The sequence below is a fragment of the Bactrocera tryoni genome, chromosome 5, assembly GCF_016617805.1.
Source record: "Bactrocera tryoni isolate S06 chromosome 5, CSIRO_BtryS06_freeze2, whole genome shotgun sequence".
Classification (NCBI taxonomy): Eukaryota; Metazoa; Arthropoda; class Insecta; order Diptera; family Tephritidae; genus Bactrocera; species Bactrocera tryoni.
Genome location: NC_052503.1, coordinates 62,872,359 through 62,888,574, shown reverse-complemented (window position 1 = coordinate 62,888,574; position 16,216 = coordinate 62,872,359). Strand labels below are relative to the sequence as shown.

At 36.1% G+C, this 16,216-nt stretch overlaps 1 protein-coding gene across 2 annotated transcripts in view; it reads right to left on the bottom strand.

The window, feature by feature from the left end:
* The window catches only part of LOC120777402, a 235,534-nt gene that overhangs the window by 153,163 nt on the left and 66,155 nt on the right, over positions 1–16,216 (bottom strand). For both annotated transcript variants that reach the window (XM_040108701.1, XM_040108700.1), the window contains one exon: positions 13,230–14,427. In XM_040108701.1, coding sequence (XP_039964635.1) covers positions 13,230–13,992 — 763 coding nt within the window. In that variant the 5' untranslated portion in view covers positions 13,993–14,427. The remainder of the gene's footprint in view (positions 1–13,229; positions 14,428–16,216) is intronic.

Below are 16,216 nucleotides of genomic sequence, written 5' to 3'. Positions count from 1 at the left end.
CGTAATTTCCGAAGAAATTGTTTAGATCGGTTTACTATAGCATATAGCTACCATACAAACTGAACGATTGGAATCAAGTTCTTGTATGGAAAACTTTCACATTTGGCCATGTGTCTTCACCAAATTCGGCATAAAATATTTTCTAAGACAACAACGTAATCTCCGAAGAAATTTTTCAGATCGGTTAACTATAACGTATAGCTACCATACAAACTGAACGATCGGAATCAAATTCTTGTATGGAAAACTTTCACATTTGGCCATGTGTCTTCACCAAATTCGGCATAAGATATTTGCTAATGCAACAATGTAATCTCCGAAGAAATTGTTCAGATCGGTTAACTATAGCATATAGCTACCATACAAACTGAACGATTGGAATCAAGTTCTTGTATGGAAAACTTTCACATTTGGCCATGTGTCTTCACCAAATTCGGCATAAAATATTTTCTAAGGCAACAATGTAATCTCCAAAGAAATTGTTTAGATCGGTTAACTATAGCATTTAAACCGAACACATAGTTACTAAAAGAAATGCACCTGTGAAGGGTATATTAGCTTCGGTGCAGCCGAAGTTAAGATAATTTCAATGTTTTTAAATATTATATTATATTATAGATAACATTAATAATGTGATTGTTGAAGATTGAGAAGGTAGAAGCTTGAGCAGGGTTGCCATCATTGTATAAAATATCACAGTATTAGTAAACAAATATATTGGAGAAATCTTTAACAGCCGTTAACGAATTTTCCAATAAGATTCTTAGTATTAAACTAGGTTATATGCAAATTGGGCTCATTTGTATTACAAAAGAGTTGACTACAAACTGGTTCGCAACTAGTAAGTTGCTTAGCTGAAACTCACACATTTGTTTCATAATAATTAATAAATCCCCAAATATTTTTTACTTACACTCAAAGTAATAGTTTATAATTCAATGACAACCTATTGTTTTTAAGGTCCTATTAGATTTAGCCGTTGTAAACGGGGCTATAATTGCGTAAGCGGTGTCTTTGCCAATAAAGAAGAAGATTCGATTTTCTGCGGGATTATCTACACTTGAGGAACATACCAGCTACAATTATTACAAATTACGGGTAGATGACGGAAATAGATACATTTTAATACTTTCTTAATGCCTCGTATTTAAATTAGTACGAAGAATGTATATTGGAGAGTAAAAAAGCGCCAAGTACTTCACAACTATTTACATTTCAATCCTTTAAGTCCAATTTCAATGTTTGAGAGAGATTTTTATATAAAAAATATATTTATTTCATTTACAAGTACTGTGCAACTAGTAACAATAGGACTAGTTGTGTTGCTTATATTTAAAGATATATTTAATGCAGGATATACATATATAAAAACCACAATTTTCCTACAAGCCACTATAACACATACACCAATTCATTTAATAAATATTTATATTTGTATGTATAAATACAACGAAGGTATTTGAGCATAAATTTCTACTTCACACACAAACTTATTACTTGGAATATGTACCTTTTCGCCAGTCGCCGCGCAAGCAACACCACTCTCCAGCTCTCTCTGCCCAACACCAGCCACCACGCACGCTCAGTCAACCTGTCAAACATTCGGTCCGTCATCGTTCACATTGCTCGGTCCAATGCCGCTGGATTCGCATGCGGCATCATTTCTGGCATTCAACTGTCCAACCATTCAATTTTATTCAATGCAATAAAATGACAAAAAGCATACTTGTCAGCAATTTGCCCCCATGTCATAGACGCACGACGGAAATAAGGCGAGCAAGGCAGCGACGAAGCAGGGCGGCAAGCAAATGCAGCAGAGACACAGAAGGGAAACGAAACGAAGGCTTTCACGTTGGACGTTGTAAAATACATGAAGCGCTGGCCGCACGCAGTGATATTCTGTATATATCTACAACAACAACAACAGAATTCTGCGAGCAATCGCCGGCCGCAGCAAACGCCTTGTAAACATGCGTCGTAAATGCGTGCGAATGCATGCGAATTTGCTACTTTGTTTGCCGTAGCCATTGCTGTTGCTTCTACTTTGCGTAGCATAATGCTGCTATGTTTGTGTGTGCGCACGCTTTCGGTATTTTGTGTGTGGCCAAACCAAGTTGATATTTGTTATTTCTGCTTTTGTTGCCTACTTTTGTGCGCAGGCCGCCTATCAATGGTAATTTATGCGTGTGTGTTGTGGCAAGGCTCTGCACATGTGTTTGTGTACAGCATTATGTGAGTCTGTGTAGAATAATAATGCGTTTCAAATAGCAACAATAGCAATAAAAGGCCGAGTCTAACAATAACAGTGTGTCTAACCAAAAACAATAGAAATAAGATTCATGCGAACATGGCAGACAACGGATTATATTGTGCTGATAGCATTATAGACAAAAATACATATATATATACATACAAATATGCTACAATTTATATATATTTATATTCTCGCAACAAAGTTGCTAAGGAGAGTATTACAGTTTTGTTCACATAACGGTTGTTTGTAAGTCCTAAAACTAAAAGAGTCAGATATAGGGTTATATATACCAAAGTGATCAAAGATGCTGTTGACGAGTAGAGTTGAAATCCGGATGTCTGTCGTTCGTCCGTCCGTCCGTGCCAAAAATGAAAGCTGTAACTTGAGTAAACATGGTGAGATATCATAGATGAAACTTGGTGCCACACGTCGCGATTCCTTGGCTCCATTTAAGAAGGTCAACTTCGAAGAACAATTCATCTCAAAAATCGGCCGTAACTGCCACAAGATCATGCGATTTAACGTCTTTAGACTAAAACCTATAAAGTGTCAAGTCTAAAGTCTACAGAAATAAAGATAGCAACTATTGAAATTTGGCAGACAACATTTCATTAGGGATTCGGGCTATTCCGGCCGAAATGCTCGAAAAAAGTTGGAAAAGTGGGCGTGGCCCCTAAGACGCAGCCCGGTCTACATTTAAATGTAATTATCTTCGGAAAGTAAATAGCTATGAACCAATCTAACGTTTCTAAAGAGTCGTGAGATTTTGCAAATTTTTCCATATACAGTTCAAAAAGTTATCAAGCTCTTCGGAAAATAACCACCCGATACAACAACAACAACAGAATTCTGCGAGCAATCGCGGCCGCAGCAAACGCCTTGTAAACATGCGTCGTAAATGCGTGCGAATGCATGCGAATTTGCTACTTTGTTTGCCGTAGCCATTGCTGTTGCTTTACTTTGCGTAGCATAATGCTGAATGTTTGTGTGTGCGCTCGCCCACTTATGTAAAACCAAAAACCATATCTCAGGAACTGTGCGCAGACCGATTTCAATGAAATTCGGTATATAATATTTTCTTGTTTGTACCCTGATGACATGTACGAAATATGGGTGAAATCGAGTTCACAACCACGCCTTCTTCCAATATAACGCTATTTTGAATTCCATCTGATGCATTATAGACAAAATACTTATACATCTGTACAATTTATATATATTTTTATAATATACATTAGGAAGCAATGATGATAGCGGAATAAAACTTTACACAAATACGGTATTTGAAAAATATGTAAATGACGGATAATGAAATCTCGATTATCACTTTATCATGCGAGAATATAAAATGTTCGGTGACACCCGAACTTAGCACTTCCTTACTTGTTTTATAATACATTACCTTACATGTTAGTACTAAAAGTCAGGAGTCTGTAAATTACTCTATGAGGTTTAAGAAGCGATATGTTCACAATTTCAGTTCGATATCTCAAAAACTTAGGGACTAGATCGCATATTTATCGTCATGATGATCAATTGTACATATAAAAACTTTATAAGACCACCGTTGCTTTCTTCTGGGCGTTACAAGCTTTGTGGCATACTTTGTATATCCTGTTCAGTGCATAAAAACTCGATTAAGGCCTGATGCACCGCAAAATCTGCTAATGAAAATGAATGCAAGCCAAGTCTACAATTCCATTCGAGGGTATGTGGAATGACTTTGAAGTTGTTGACTGTTTGATCCTGAATGTAAACTAGAGTTAGCTAGAAGGACCTCTATACAAATCAAAATCTCAAGTTTGCTGAACAAGAGCTACAAATTGAGGTAGATATGATAATATACTCATATAATATAGAATGTAAGATGAATCTTTTTATAATAATTAGACTTAAAACGGCAATGCTGTTAACTTATTCGCTATTTGTTTACTGCTAAATGCTTAATTGATCTTTACATCCAGGAGTTCTTAAATCCAGTTCCTAATGACATGTATTTAAGATGAAGGAACGTGGATTTACTGAAAAATGGTAAACTTTTACGAAGGGATAAGGACATTAAACCCTCAGCTGTGCCTGAACATCAAATAAAGTTCTCATAAGCGCGGCTGAGTTATGAAAATTCCAAGCCTTACCAAATTAACGAAATTGAAATCCATATTTTCAAGGCACACTTGCAAAGGTAAATTTTCATACTGATATCTTGAAGTCAAATACCATAATATGTCATGAAATAAACCACTTATACCGAACCATATCCCCCTACCAATTGCTTGTATTGATTATTCTAAACTTTTCAGAACTACATGTTTGAGATCTTTCATGGAGCAGCTCTGATAAAAATTGAAATTCTTTCGGCTTCAATATATTCTTCATAAACCACAAATGGAAAGTATAGACCTGGATAACCAAATTATTTGATATAGAATAGAAACACACAGTTTCAAGTCTGCACTTCAAACAGACATTTTCAGCTTGTCTTAAATGTGCTAAACGACAATATAGTTTCTTAATCTCGCTGCACATTTTTTAAGAATGATGAAATGGGTGCAAAATAGATTCTTAACATAACTCTCCAACAAGTAGATTCAAAACAAATTGATCGATCTTTGCGAAATTTCCTAAAATGCTGAAAGATAGATCAGGGTGAGATGGAATTTCATAAGCACATGCAGGATGGACAAGATCATGTAGAAAGACGTGCATGGTTTTTACTCACACGGCCTCGAAAGCACTGCAGGACGGTTTTTCGCTTAATGGTAGGTCACAACTTACTGCTCTCACAAGCATAGGCATAAATAACGATGATACATGCAGAAAGAGCAGGAAAGTAGGCATGCTAGAAACGCTGGAACAGCTGTTATGCTTATAGCCTTAACTAGGACTCGTCTTAGATATCTAAGGTGACTCAAGGGACTAGATGAAGTGTTATCATTAGATATCAATTCGCTCTCAAAGTTTGGAAAAAGCGCAGACTCCCTTTATTTTGGCAAATATTTTCTGTTTTTGATTCTCTCCTTCATATTTATTTCTTTAATATTTTTGCTGCTGTCCAATTAAGCAGAGTCTGACATTTTGTAAGGCGTGTGACTCACCTCTTGAAATGGTGTTTTCCTTCCGTCAGAATGTATCTACCGATCTTGCATCGAATAATGAGTACACCTACAGGTGTTTCGAGCACGCTGCATTTCTAAGGTTTTTTGTTTTTGTTGAATGATCCCAGAACTTCATTTCTTATGTACACATATATACATATGTAGTAGCTTAGTATTACAAAATTCAATTTTTTCTGAAACTACAAGGTCTGTCGCAAAAGAAACAGAACTTTTTAAATATAACTGTTTCTGGTGGCGCCACCTATTGGTGGGTATATGAAATAAAAAGTTTGATTTCTTGTTGACATTTCGTAAAAATTTAAAGACAATTGGATAACTACAGTCGATGTTATCGATCAAAGAGTGACAGCAGCTTTTGGTCATCGGTCGTAAAATGCAAAGAGCAATTATTAAATTTTGTTTTAAACTTGGGAAACGTTTACTGAAACATTTCAAATGATGAAAAAAGTTTATCGTGATCAGTGCCTATTCCGTAGTAATGTGCATGAGTAGTTTAAGCGGTTCCAAGAAGGTCGTAAGGACCTCTTTGATGATCAGAAGTCGGTCGTCTTCAGAAGTCAAAAATAAAGTCAATGCTGATTTGTTTTTACGATTCCGAGGGTATTGTGTACCGAGAGTTCGTCCCACCTGGCCAAACGATTAATGCTGTATTTTACCTTGGTGTTATGAAGCGTCTTTTGTCACGCATTCATCGTGCTCGACCACAATACCGTGAGGCAGGGTCCGGGCGCCTGTTGCACGATATGCGCCGTGTCATCGGTCGACGCTTGTCACTGATTTTTTGACAAAAAACTCCATGTTAACCATTAATCACTCACCCCACTCACCTGATCTGGCACCCTGTGATTTTTACCTATTTGGAAAACTTCATTTGCCCATGAAAGGACACTGGTTTCAGGACATTTTAGCTAACCAAAAGGCGACGACTGAAATTCTCAAGAGCATTCCGAAAAATGATCTTAAACACTCATTTGAAAGGCTAATTGACCGGGCTAAACGCTGTATCGAAGCACAAGGAAACTACTTTGAATAAGAAAATATAACTTTTGAAAACAATTAATTTTTTGTTGTTTTTTAACACTCCTGTTTCTTTTGCGACAGACCTTGTATAAACATCTTACAGCCTGGTTTTGACCACATGTGTATATTCCTTTCCCGATACTCATCACTGCGCTTTATTTTATCTTCCATATTCATTCTTAAATAATATTTTTTTTAAGTTTATTGAAAATAGTTTTGTTATTTTTAATCTGTTTGTTAATTTCCTCTTTTATTTACTTCTATTTTATTTGTATTTGCTTTTCATTTCTACAAATTTGATTTTCATTGAGTATTTGAACACTTTAAAACAAATAACGGTATTTAAATTGAAATCGTATTATAATTATATTTGCATATTGAATATACGAGTAATTGTATATGTGCAGTTGCATGCATGTTTGTATGTACATTAAGGTGATTCTAAATAACATTTAACGAAGTTTCTTTTATATTAAATACCAACAATTAAAGCAGTAACAGTAGAAACCTAAATAAACAACCAATAAGTTTAGATTTGGCTGCATCGAAACTATAATACCCTTCACAGGTATATTTCCTATGGCATAAAAGGGTATATATAACAAGTTTTTCATCTACATTTTAATGTCAGTTTGAGTAGCATAATGGTCCGATCTGAAAAATTTATTAAATTTCAGTTCAATATCTCAATAACTGAGGGCCCACAGCGCATGTATGTGCAGACATATGTACATACAGACATGGCCAAATCACTTAATCACCTATTTTATAGGGTCTCCAACATTTCCTGCTGGGTGTTGCAACCTTCGTGGCGAACTGAGCAGCGTGTTAAAAAAAAAATGAGACACCCTATTGTAGATATGAAGTAAAAACAAGAAAAAACGTTAACTGCGGCTGCACCGAAGCTAATATACCCTTCACAGGTGCATTTCTTTTAGTAACTAGGTGTTCAATTTGTATGAAAGCTATATGTTATAATAATCTGATCTGAACAAATTTTTCGGAGAATATATGTTTAACTTAAGCAGCAATCCAATGCAAATTTCGTGAAGATACCACGTCAAATGAGAAAGTTTTCCATACAAGAACTTTTTTCCGAACGTTCAGTTTGTATGGCAGCTATATGCTATAGTTAACCGATCTGAACAATTTCTTCGGAGATTACTCTGTTGTCTTAGAAAATAATCTCTACCAAATTTCGTGAATATATCTGGTCAAATGTGAAAGTTGTCCATACAAGAACTTGATTCCGATCGTTCAGTTTGTATGGCAGCTATATGCTATAGTTAACTGATCTGAACAATTTCTTCGGAGATTACTCTGTTGTCTTAGAAAATAATCTCTACCAAATTTCGTAAATATATCTTGTCAAATATGAAAGTTTTCCATACAAGCATTTGATTCCGATCGTTCAGTTTGTATGGCAGCTATATATTATAGTGGTCCGATATCGGCCGTTCCGTCAAAAGAGCAGCTTCTTGAAGAGAAAATGACGTTTGCAAAATTTCAAAACGATATCTTAAAAACTGATGGACTAGTTCGTATATATACAGAGAGACAGACGGACATGGCTAAATCGACTCAGCTCAACATACTGATCATTTATATATACACTTCATAGGGTCTCCGAGGTTTCCTTCTGTGTGTTACAAACTTGGTGGCAAACTTAATATCTATACCCACCCTGTTCAGGGTATAAAAAAAGCTTCTGTACGTTAGCAGCACGTTTGGATATTGAAATATTTATTTTTCGGTTTTACTCGCAAACAAACAACACCACAAAACAACTGGTTAGACTTTGTCGGTACATCTCCGTTATTGGTCAATAGAATACACATTTAGGTGTATATTTATCTATAATATATTTGAGCTGAATGTATATACATTTGCGCAAATGTAGTTTAACATATTTACCTATAAATATTTTCTAATTTTATATAATGTTTTTTTTTGTTTTGTTTGAATTTGGTTTTTCTGTGTCTGTGGCTTTTGTGTGTATGACTGTGTTTTGCTAAATTGAGCGACGAAAATCTTGGAAAATCAAATTTAACTGCGACAGGCATAACTCAGATGGTATTTATTTCTGGGCTTAACCTTTGAGGCTGTTGAATTATAGAAAAATGTATTTTAAGCATTAAGCATGATATTGAAATAAATACTATATAGCTCAAAATCCATAATAAATTTAAAAATAATCCAACGAAACATCCACTCTTTACCTTAACAAAGCACGGCCTAAAGCTGTCGGGCTTGCATGTGTATCAAAAGCAAATATCGGCCATATAAATTGCTCATATGTACATAATATATATACCACACGTGTGCAACACACATACACACCGACACTTTTGTAAATATTAATGATGCGGCAGTGGAAATTGTGTGGTCGGTTACATTTCGGTTGACTTAGCAATAAAAATACACGCAATTTGATTATCTGCAATCGTGCTCGTGTATTTATGGCCATTTTATTGATATTTTTAGATGAATTGATATTTGCTGCTGTATTTATATTGCATTTAAATTATATAATGGCAAAAATAGATATGCCGCACTTATATTTGTGTGTGTTTTGCATTCAAACCAGCACACAAATAAGAAATAATATTATTTTTCCTGCAACCACTTTCTGTTGGTGTGTGCAGTAAACGAAAACATATAATTTCATTTCGCAGCCACATATCCATACATACAGACAAACATTTATTACAAAAATTATTTGTTATATAACTTAGTTTAATTGCTGGAAACAATGCACTTTTTCAATTTGTTAGCGCAATTAATTACCGTTTTACGCATTAAATTACGGTGATGTAATTGAAATCAATATATTACTTGTAATTATTTAATTTATTAGACTTCTTCACGCTTGTGGTCTCAGCTTAACACGCGCGCGTGCTACAAAAATATACAAGCACAAAAAATTCCGAGCTTTAAAAGCTGTTTTGCTTTAGAGTTATTGGATAATGATACATAAACAATAAGAACTAAGCGACAAATTAGATTAGACAGACAGACGAAACTTCGAATTTAATGGGGAATCATTCGAAAGGACATTCTTTAGCATTTATTTTTTGAAGGTTATCTCTTTCATATGTTGGCCGCGGCTACGTCTCAGGTGGTCCAACCGTTGAGTTAAAAATTTCGATGACTCGTCTGAGCATTTCGACTGCTAACTGGCGAATGACACACGTGATGTCTTATTTCAAAGCCTGACTAGCAGCGGGATTGTCCGCATATACTTTAGAATTTACATAACCCCACAGGAAAAAGTCTAATGGTGTGATATCGCACGATCTTGGTGGCCAATAAACTGTTCCAAAATGTGAAATTATCTGCTCAAACGCAGTGTTCTCTCAATAAATCCATTGATTTATGCGATGCGTGGAATGGAGCACCGTTCTGTTGAAATCAAATGTCACCGAGATCACTATTTTCAATTTCAGGCATCAAATAATCTTTTATCATGGCGCTAGAACGATCGCCGTTGATTCCGACAGCTCTTGAATCTCTTCAGGTCGCTCTTCGTCCCAAATGCGGCAATTTTGTTTGTTTACATACCCATTATGCCAGAAATGGCCCTCATCGCTGAACAAATTTTGGCTCGAAAGCGTCGGATCTTCTTGGAGGTTTTCAGGAGCCCATAAATCGAAGCGATGTCACTTGGAAGCGTCAAAACATTTGCATGTGGAAGCAACAAATAAAACTAAAGGAGTTGAATTCGATACAAGAGCGTATGTGGGCAGACTACAAGAGAGTAGTTTAGCCACTTTTTCAATACATTTTTCTTTTCAAACATTCGAAACTGGAGAGTTTCTAGACTGTTTTTAGGTGTGAAAGAAGTTTCCGCTCAAAATCAGAGTAACGAAACATAATTCTGCTCATGAGCATAACTAGCATAAGTTGTTCGATTGATTACCTTCTAGTGCTTGGGTAATTGAAGATAGCTAATAAATTTCTAAGCAAATGAGATCGCTAACAGTTACAAGATGGATAAATGTCGTACACATAAATGTTTTGGGCATAGTTATATGTATACTCAATGGTATATGTACAGTACCCTGCCAACACATTAGAAACATGGTAAATAAATATAAAAATTTACGAATAACGTACTAGGGAAGCTTGCTAGGCGAATAATTTGAATTTTTTCCACTGCCTAAGTATTAAGTAGGCTGTATAATGCATATTACTCGGTGTCAATCATAAAAAAAATATACCGTTACAATTAGGGGAACTTAAATAAGAAATCATACTTACGTCACTTGGAATTAGTATTTGTGATTTCTGGTTCATCAGAAGTAAATTGTATGGTGTAGTGGAAGAAATCGAATTTTTTCATAAGTGTTTAACTATTATTTCATAGATTCCAGAGTTTTATTTGTTAGGTTAGTATTTTTTTTTTTTTTGAAGTTTTCTGAAGCTTTATAACACAAGCAATTAAAAATATAATTTTTAGGAAATAGGTAAAAATCCGACAGTTCAAAGAAATCCCAAAGTGTTATTGTTGCACTTTTAAAAGATAAAAGCGCATCCTACAAAAAATAATAAAAAAATTTGGAATGAGTGCAGCTACTGTTACTCGAGTATCGAAAATTGAGCACACATTCAAATATTGCACCGTTGGTCGCACAAGTATGCGGCAAAATGCTGCCCAAAATGGGAGAATGTCTGAACGCATTTGACGTAAAGTAATGATGTTCGCTCTGTAATGACGCAGAAAACCAGCTAGAGAAATTTAAAGAAGCTAAATGATGCCCATATAAAAATATCGCAAAGAACAGTTGAAAGCATCTTTTCAGAAAAAAAAACCTAAAAACCGCCGTACAGCAAAGAAATCAAAATTGACCAAGCGAATAAAAAATCAACGAGTAGTAAGGGTCAAACTCGATCAGAACTACACAAAGGTGGATTGAAACAAGATAAACATAAAAAGTTATCAACGTCCCCCGAAAGTCCACCCCTCAAAGTTACCCTGCTATTTAACATGATTTTCTCCTTAACAAAAATTAACTTTAGCGACGAATGCCGGCTAGAAGCTGTGACAGAAACCCTTCATTTTGTGTGACGTAGACCATGTGAAAGTTATGTGGAGAACGGCGTTCAAAAAACGGTAAAATATTCCCCCATTGTAATGATTTAGAGCTGCATATCGGTGGAAGGTCCTGGACCAATTTATTTTGTTGAGGGAACGATGAATAGTGAGCAGTACACCAATGTTCTTCAAGATGGTTTTGTATCGTATTTGGCAAGACTGAACCCTCCAGCAGCCCAATACACTTATACGCACGCTGAGGTGCCTTGCCAGACCTCCCGACGAACGACTGATGTCCTTCACATCTTGGATATCAATATATTACCTTAGGCGGGCAAGTCACCCTATCTAAACTCCATCGAAAAGTGCTGAACGTTCCTTAAATCGAAGGTATATTCCCGAAGAAATCCCACAATAGCCCCACTCAAAGATAACATAAAGGATGTGTGCCTAAATGATCCAGATTTAAAAATAATGATGATATTTGTTTGAATAGTATGCCTCAAAGAGTGATGGCTGTTATTAAAAATAAAGATTTGTCAGCCCAATACTAAAAAAAATTAAGTTTTTCTCAATTTTATGAAAAAGTTATATTTGAAAGAAATATTCTGCAAGAAACTTTACTCAGATATCTTAATAATTTTTGGGTTATTTGACTCTGAACGCAAAACTATATGAATAATTGTCCGTGTTTCTAATGGGTTGGCGGGATACTGTATACGAAAAATAGTACAAGAAAAGGAAATCCATTATTTTCACATAGATGACTTTAATAATCTGTATCTCGCTTTGTATAATTGCAATGCTTTCCTTGCAAAAGCTGGACGATGGAGGAGAAAGCGACTGGATACTTTCACCTCACCAACCTCCATACAACGTTGGCAGCTTGCGTTTGACAAGATTTCCTTTTTTTTTTGTTTAAACCCCTTCCCTGAGCCTTAAATCGCAAAGTGCTGTTGTTGGTGTAGTTCGCAGTGCACCAGAGAAGCTGCTTAATAAGTGTAGCTTTTTCGAACATTCTCCACTAGACGGATACACTATAGAACATTATTGACTTGACTACGGTTTGGGCAGTTTAACCTCTAAGCTGCTTCTATTCGCCCAGTTGAATGCCACGTTAGCTCGTAGACAGTGTTGAGAACTTTTGTTTTAACCATAAGAGCAATGTTTTCGTCAGCGTAAGCTTTCACCCGACAACCGCGTTCCTCGAGTCCCTTAAGTAGATAGTTAACCGACAAGTACGGAAGCAGTAGGCAGGTAGGCAGCTCAAGAACCAAAACATTAGAGAAAATACCCTACGCACCGTCTAATCGCATATTGTTGAAAGCTCCCTAAATGTCGAGAAAAGTGCCTACGGCAAATGCCTGGTGCATAAGAGTTTCTTCTAAACATAACACTACATTGTGGGAAGCATTGTCGACACACCTGCCTTTGCTATGCTGGGCTCTTAATGTTAATAAAACCTTGAAATTAGAAGTTTATCACGCCTTATATCGAGACTAAGCTTAAACTAAGCAATTTAGTTTCAACACACAGTACACAAAAGAGCCGCAAATTAGTATAATAAGATTCGGAGAACTGCAGATGGGTTGGAGAAAGTTACAAAAATGCTAAAAATAGGAGAAGTGGAAGAAAGCATCTCGTCTCATATACTTCGAAGATAATTTCACCATCTAATAGACCAATTGTAAAGTCTTCATGGTTAGTCCAAATTAGTTTTCCATTTTCATAAAAAAATCACACAATTTTTTCTAATATTTTTAATAAAGAACTAGAATTGATTGATTGAATGTTGATTACTTACAGTGTTTGCTCTTCTCGGCAGCGACTTGATGTTGGGGCGCCTGGGCCATTACGCTGAAAAGCATTAGCCACATAAGCAGCCATTTTATGGATGGCGCTGTTGCTGCCATTGTTGTTGAACACTCCGAATTTGCATTTGCATCGGTTTTTGTTGTTTTTGCTGATGCTTCTGTTGTTGTGTCCACAACGCCAACTGTTGCCGTCTGCATGCCGGTCGCATTTTTTACTTGCTTCGCAACGCTTTTTGGTTCAAAGTCGGTTTTTGCGACGGCCACTGTTAGTGTTGTTGTTATTGTTGCCCAGGCAGTTGCCAGCAGCATGGGTAATTTGAAAATTGACCAATTGTTATTGTTTTTGTTTTGTTTGGCGCACTCAGCAATTACAGTAGTATACGCTTTGCTCGAATTTGTTGTTGTGCAAACCAAAACCGTTGTTGCTGTTGTTGGTATGCAAAAATCACCATCAGCTTTGGCCGACTGCAATCCTTCAGTTCGCTCAGCCGCAGTATTGGCAGCCAAGCGCTCGGCAGCTGCTGCGACTCGACTACTTGTTGTTGTTGCGATTTTCGCTTTTGACTCTGCCACACTTTCGGCCACAACAACTATTGACTTTAGCTGTTTTTGCGCCACAGTTTCAACACATTTGCCCGCAAGCCGTGAGCGCTTGTTGTTGACGCGGCCGCCCGCAGTTGATAGCGTTGGCGGCGGTGGCGGAGGTGGTGGCGGCAACGGTGGCCCCGGTCCACACGATGTCGGCCGCAACATGGCGTCTACACGTCTCCAGCGCCGTTATTACAGCTCAAGCTGGCTGATATGACTACACTTCTTTTTCTACTTCTACTTCTTTCTCTTCTTCGTCCTCTTCTTCTTCTTGCTTCGTTTATGTAAGTCCTTCGCTTTTTGTTGTGTTTTGCACGTTTTTAGTCACTTTAAATTGCATTTGCTGTTTTCTACTTTGTATTTTTACACTACTCCTCTGACACACCCACTGAAATTGTTGTTAATATTATTGTTGTTGTTGCTTGCTGCCTCATTTTAGCGCAATTAGGCGCTTTTAATTGCAATGACACTTGCAGAAGCTGGCGGCAATCGCATTGCTACTCGGAAATTCTCATCAATTTCCATCGGCGCACGGTTTAGTGTGGGTGAGGGAAGAGAAATGTGCTTCTCTGGCGCTCACTGCTGACCGTAATAGGTTTGCTGAAATTGAAAATTGAGGAAAATGCATTATTCGTGGATATTTTGGTAGCTGAGTTCATAAAGCAAAATTATTATTCGAATTGTTTATTGTAGACTTTTTTGTTGTTATTGTTATTAATATTTTGTTTCGTTCAGAGAAGCTCTTAAAAAACTTTGCAATACTTAAATGTCTGAAGAGATAAGATTATATTTCCAATTTAAGAAGCCAACCAAGCAATCGTCAATCGTGACCAAATGTACCTAGGAAAGAAAGTTTTTTGTATTCCTAAGATTTCACCGCTTCGTAACCAAAATGGTTCAATCTAATCCACGAAGCAAACCATACGTGTCTATTCTTTATGTGGTGTAGGGAATCTAAAAATGATAACCACCAAAATAGGCGACTTAGGGCCTGAACGATCTGAATTTTACCTACACACTGGCTCAAATTGAAAATCGCTCCTTCACCGTTAATTTCAAACCACCTCCGAGCACATTTCTTTCATCAAAACGCCTTAAAAACCTAAAGCCTAAACGCATTTAAATTCTTCAGTTTGCTGCATAATATTCAAAAAACACAGCACAAATTAACGAAGATGTGCGGTCAATCGCTAAGCAACACTTTAAGCATCAGAATATATGTATATACGTAGGATTAATAAGCACCCTTTAAATCGATTTTGGTGCATAAAATTTCAGAGAACCCTCTCGCGAACACATGACATTTTAAGCTAGAAGCAAGCTTTAGAGAACTTTGTTCCCCTATATGGAAATTTGACAAAGTACTCTTCACCATAGCTATATTTGCCTGATAGTTCGTGGGGACAGACGAGATAGCTTTTGAACCAAAAATTTGATTTACAATGTTTCAAAGAGAATTAAAGAATAATCCAAAAAAATTAAAACTTTGCGTAAGACCCATTAAGGGGGTATTGTGGTCTAAAAGCATGAATTTCAGGTAATTTTTAAAGTGTCATAAAAAAGGCAATTAATATTTTAGTATCCAATTTTTGACCAGTTATTTGTTAATTTTAGAAGAGTACAGAAAAAAATTAAAAACTGAAAAAATTTAAAAATTTCAAAAATTATGAGCTGACGAAGTTGGGGGTCTCAAAAAATTTCCACGTGACCATACCCATAATTTCAATCCTCCTAGTTATCTGAAACCAAAAAAAATCAGATTATTAATCTAGAATAATGTCGCAATGGCCGGAACTACGGAAATGTGGGAATTTTTTTTTCACAAAATGGCGACTGCCTGAAAAAAAAGTTTTTTTGGATCACTTTTTCTGACTACTTCGAATTTTTTAAAAATAATAAAAATAAAAATTTGGGGATGAGGCTAGTTCCAACCATAGACATGTTTATAAGGAAGACTCTATAAAAATTTCAGGTAAATCGGTCCAGTAGAACCTGAGAAATCTTGGGTGTCGTTCAGATAAAATCAGTTTTGAGAAAAACGCGTTTAAAGTTTCGCGCAATGTCTTTTGTTCAATTAGTTCCGACCGAACCAGTTTAGATGCCGGGCCAGAAAAATGCCTATATCTCCGAAAATAATTAGAATTTTGAAAAATCCTCTTTTACACATATTCTTGAATAGTTAAACGTTGAAAATAAATAAAATCGATTTTTTTTTAATTTCTAGACCAGAATACCCCCTTAAGATTCCAAAAAAGCATCGAAGATCACAAGCAATTATAAAAAAACCCATTTTAAGACTGCTAACCTCAAAACAAGTAAACCATAACAATAAGCATCTTCGTCTATCTTATTTCTTATATATAAAATTGTTACGCTAGTTTGGTATGTT